The sequence below is a fragment of the Colossoma macropomum genome, unplaced genomic scaffold (assembly GCF_904425465.1).
Source record: "Colossoma macropomum unplaced genomic scaffold, Colossoma_macropomum, whole genome shotgun sequence".
In the NCBI taxonomy this organism is placed as follows: Eukaryota; Metazoa; Chordata; class Actinopteri; order Characiformes; family Serrasalmidae; genus Colossoma; species Colossoma macropomum.
In genome coordinates this window covers 31,880,223-31,885,477 of record NW_023494787.1, presented here as the reverse complement: position 1 = coordinate 31,885,477, position 5,255 = coordinate 31,880,223, and the positions used below count along the sequence as shown (strand labels likewise).

The window sequence follows — 5,255 nt, the reverse complement described above, 5'->3', positions numbered from 1 at the left end:
CTGAACAGGTGTAAAACCACCTACTTTCTGCACTCCTTCTGCACTTCTGTGTTTTGTAGTACTAAAGAAATGTTCTTTGACTACATAATAATAATCCTTTTTGTTGCTATGTAAAATACACATTACAGGTTGTCTATCATGGAGAAGAACCATTGAACAATGCAAAAAAACATTTCAGCACTCACATAGTTCTTTGAGCTGTCATGGTTCTTTTCATAACTTTTTAAAGGTTATGCTCTTGGTGAATGATTACATACTGCATTATTATTACTACACAGTAAGCCACATACTGTATACTGTCATACTGTAGTTTCTTATTCCAGGCACCAACATATTGACTTACCTACTGTAACAACGGACAGCTATTTGTTTAATAGATTTTAGCTTTGCTTTTTGTTATTAACCTCCATTTCAGAGGCAGATTACTTCAACATTTCAGACGTGACGACTTGCATGCCATAAAATAATCTCCTCAACGAACCTACACACTCTCAGAAAAAAGGTTCTAGACTGTCACTGGAGTGGTACGCTCAAGGGTGGGTCTTCAGTACATTTAGATTGGGAACATAGCAACTATATTTCATTGCACTTATATTTTTTTAAGTTATATTGACTCCACACATCATTTCTTGACTCCAGTCGTTTTATTTTACTGTTTTGTTTTGAAACATTAGTTCATAAAAAGGCATGAATACGTACGTTTCCCTGAGAAAAAATCATTTAAGGTACACAATTGAATCTTAAAACCACTGTTGTACCTTTGAGGGTTCATTCACATTGTTTGTACCCTGATGAATGAAAAGTGTACCTGCAAAATATCTTTTTTCTGACAGTGTACCTTCAAAGACAGTGTTGTGATGAATGTCTTGCTATGAATTCTCTCCGTGGAGAACAGTGGCAGGGCGAATGAGCAGCACTATGTAAATATAGGCAAATATCAAGTGTTTTTTAATTAATATGTGAGCGTTTTCTGTAAAAATGTCTTGTAATTGGCCAACTAACAGTGGTGCTTTTGATTAGTGCTGTATGTTGGCTTCCTCAGCCTTCTCATTTCTCTAGAGTCTCTAGAGGTGTCATACGCTCGTGTGCTATTATACGTAGTTTTTTTTTGGCGTAGCCTTTGATTCACCCCATCTCTTTCACGCTCGCCTGTTTATTCCTTTCGAGTCGCCGCGTGGCGTCACCGAGCCCTCCATTATGACGCCCGCCCTATTAAGACTGACGGCTCGTGAGCACAGAGGGGGCCACGGAGTTTCGTCCCAGAGCGAGCGGCGCACTCTCCACAACACGACCGCCTCTCCGTGCGCGTCCCCCTCCGCCAGCGGCCCCCGCCCCCTCCCCGCTAGCTGCACGCCACCCGGCGCCCCGCGCACACCGCGCGCATCCGTCATGGAGAGCAGGAAGGACGCGCCGGCAGCGGCCAAGGACTCCGATGTGTCCGACTCCGCTGGCGAGCATCGGGACAAGCTGGCTCGCCGGGACTGCCGAAGCCCAGGCACGTTTCCTCACTCGCGGAGCAGCACGTGCGGGGATACGAGGGGGGCCGGCAAGCCGTGTGTGCCGGACAGAGAGCTCTCCGACCTGCCCAACAAAGAAGGCAGCGGCTCGGACGCGGAGTCCGACTTCTACGAGGAGATAGATGTCAGCTGCACCCCAGAGAGCATGGACTACCCCGCTGGACAAGGTAAAGACCGAGCCTGACACGGCGAACTACGCATAGCACTGCAAAGCATTGTTTCGGGAGAGTGAACGGCGCGGTTAAGAAACATGACTAAACAACAAGCAGTGCCACACGCGGTGTGTGCTGCTGACAGGGAGTTCGACTGCTGCGTTTCGAGTTAATGAGTCCGTTTAGCAGACCACAGTGTGTGTTTGTGTGGAGTGTAGCTCCGTCACATCAGCTTTAAGCTAGATGTTGTTTTGCAAACAGCAGTTACAAACATTTAATTCTCTTAAATTTAGACGACAAGTTTGTTCTTGTAAACTTAAAGGACAATTCAGCCCACAATGGCACTTAAACATAGAGTGTGAGTGGGAATACAGTGGCCCACAGTGACCCTGCTGTCAGTGTCGGAGTTCCGCAGCTAAAGCAAGAAAATCTGCTAGACGAACAGTATTAATACCAACATACTGAATGAAGATCAAAGAAATGTTGTTTATCTCTTAGTAGACTGTGTAGGAATTATGTGGGGTTGTAATTGGGCTGTCATTATTATCGAAAGTACAGAAAATTATAGATGAGATAGTAAAAGATTGTTATTTATTTATTTATTTATTTTCTTCATTCATTTGCCATTTACATGTCTGTATGCTGCTATCCGGTTATATTGTCTCAAAGATAATAATAATATTATTAATGATTTACCACAAGAAATTAAATAATATAACGAAAAGGTTTGTTTATTTGCTAATCAGATCGACGATCGATGCTGACAATGTAGTTGAATGTATTCATCTCCTATCATTAATTCTTTGCTGTCTTAATGAAAGATCTCATTTACACTTCAACAAAAACCAAACATGACATGTAGCCTGAGTGTATACAGTGCAGCTGTCACGCTGTCAGAGGGCCTGAAGCTGTGTGTGATTCATTCCTCCAGGATGTGATAAGGAGTCTCAGGGCCTCGGGAAGGAGACAGGCGCGGACAGCGGGAAGCTGAGCTCGAGCCCCAGTGCCCTCTCCTACGGGCCTGACCAGATGCGGCGATACCGGACCGCCTTTACGAGGGAGCAGATCGCCAGACTAGAAAAGGAGTTTTACCGGGAAAACTACGTGTCCCGGCCGCGCCGGTGTGAACTGGCGGCCGCTTTAAATCTGCCAGAAACGACCATCAAGGTACAGCAAAAGCCTTTAATTCAGAGTAGAGAGAATAGGTATAATAACTTTAAGCAAGGGAGAATATGTATTTTATACAGTGTCCATAAAGCAAAGCCTGCGATTGAGCATAATATGAACATTCGAATAATAATATTATATAACATCGTAATAATTATCTAGTTACACCTGTGCTCTAATAATGACTTTTTATGAACACGTTTAGCACATAGCTTGGCTAGACCACATATATACCTTTATAAAAAGGTCTTTGGAGCGATTCTATAGAAGAATCATTTTTGGGTACCTAAAGAACCTTCAACTGATGATTCCTTAAACAGCTCAACTACTCAATTGAAGGTTCTTTAGGAGGTCAAAGGTGGAACCCTCGATTTTTAGAAATGCATCCAATTTTTTCCCTCAGAATTCAAACACTCCGAATACATGCATTATAAACTAAATGCTGTTTAAGTCTTTTTAAAATGTACGTATTTTTAATTCCAGGTTTGGTTCCAGAACCGGCGCATGAAGGATAAGCGGCAGCGGCTGGCCATGACGTGGCCTCACCCGGCCGACCCCGCCTTCTACACGTACATGCTGAGCCACGCGGCGGCCACGGCGGGCGGCCTCCCGTATCCATTCCCGTCGCACCTGCCCCTGCCTTACTACCCGCCGCTGGGCGGCGCGCCGTCGGCAGGAGGCGCTCCGTTAATCGCGGGGCACGCAGCAGCGCGCTCGCTGGACGGCCTGCGCGTGCTCTCTTCGCACCACCCGTACCCGCGACCCGAGCTGCTGTGCGCCTTCCGGCACCCATCGCTGTACGCGGGCGCGACGCACCCGCTGGGCCCCGGCGGCAGTCCGTGCTCGTGCCTCGCGTGCCAAACGAGCGGAGCTCCGCCTCCTCCGCCACCTCCACCCCCGCCGCAGCCCAGGTCAGCGAGCGCGGACTTCTCCAGAGCCGAGGGCTTCCTCACCTTTACGCCGGCCGTGCTCAGCAAGCCCACTTCTGTTGGGCTGGACCAGAGGGAGGAGGTGCAGCTGACCAGATAAAAAGCCGAGAGCTACGCGGACTTGGTCATCCTACGGACGACGCGAACAGGCAACCCGCATGAAACACGACCCGAACTCTCCGCCAGCGGCCTGCTATGCAAAAATGCCCTGTTCCCCCCTCCCCCCACCAGCCAGACTTCGCACAGGAGCGAACTGTAACAACGACAAGACAAACAGCAACGTCATAGAGTAGATACGCAGAAACGTATTAGAAAAAAACGCCACACTACTATGTCCAAAAGTTTGTAGACACCCTCTCATCCAGCATTTCATTGCAACAATTAAAAGGGAGTTTATTCCCCTTTACTGCGATAACAGCCTTTACTCTTCTGGGAAGCTTGATGTTGGAACATTGCTGTGAGGATTTGATTGCATTCAGCCACAAGAACATTAGTGAGGTCAGTTGTTGGATGATTAGTCCTGGACTACTCTAACTCATTGAAAACGTATTGAGTGGAGCTCCATCACTCGAGAGAACGCAGTTCCACTGCTCCACAGGCCAGTGCTGGGGGGCTTTTTACCCCTCTAGCAGACGCCTGGCATTGGGCATAGCGACCTTAGGCTTATGGTTGGCTGCTCCCGAGTGTAAATTTGCAGTGCTCTATAAGCAATGGGTGCTCCTTAAAATGGCTGATTCAGGGTGCCTGTGTACGTATGGGCAAATAGTGTAGGTCTAATGCAAATAAGGTCCAGTAGATGAGGGATTGAACATGCTGCCGAACACTGGAATGAGTGAAGGATAAACCTTTATCATAATTTATCTCCCGCCCCACACACACACACACTCACACACTCACACACTCACACGTCCAAATTGACCCACATACGTTTTCCTTTGGTCCAACAAAATTATGTTTTTTTTCTTCTAACAGGGGGATTTGTTAACCGGGTACGAGTAGCTCATTAGGCTTCCACCGCCGCCAGCGCGCGGTCCCGGTACAGCGGGGCCGGGATATGCACGTGCGAGGGAAATTAAGGAGTGATGTGTTCGGAAGAGAGAATTCTTCCTCTTGAATTCAGAATTAATGCTAATGCTCGGCTTGGTCAGGCAGGCCGGTAACGAGGCGCCCAGGGAGCGGATTAAAGAAGCAGCGCGAGAGGCTTGACGGGCACGAGACGCACGAGAGATCCGTGGGTCGGTCACGTGCACCAGACTGGGAGCTGCCCGTCTCCTCTCCCGTTCTTTCCTCTCCTTGTCTAGTGAACACTTCCACCTCCATCCTGCACCTTCTCTCTCTCTCTCTCTCTCTCTCTCTCTCTCTCTCTCTCTCTCTTTCATCCTCTGTCTTTCTCAGAGAGAAAGGCTCCAAACGCACGAGAGAAACAAACGTTCGCGGAAAATAGCACTGGCAGAGAAAAGCAGCCTTATGTACTGAACATGTCTGTTTTT

At 47.8% G+C, this 5,255-nt stretch overlaps 1 protein-coding gene across 1 annotated transcript; it reads left to right on the top strand.

Annotated features, from left to right (window-relative positions):
- Nucleotides 1-549: 549 nt before the first annotated feature.
- Nucleotides 550-4,621, top strand: evx1 (even-skipped homeobox 1). Its single transcript, XM_036565696.1, has 3 exons — nt 550-1,684; nt 2,601-2,836; nt 3,320-4,621. The coding sequence occupies exons 1-3, from the start codon at nt 1,198-1,200 to the stop codon at nt 3,863-3,865; spliced, it is 1,269 nt and encodes a 422-aa protein (XP_036421589.1). The 5' UTR covers nt 550-1,197; the 3' UTR covers nt 3,866-4,621.
- Nucleotides 4,622-5,255: the final 634 nt, after the last annotated feature.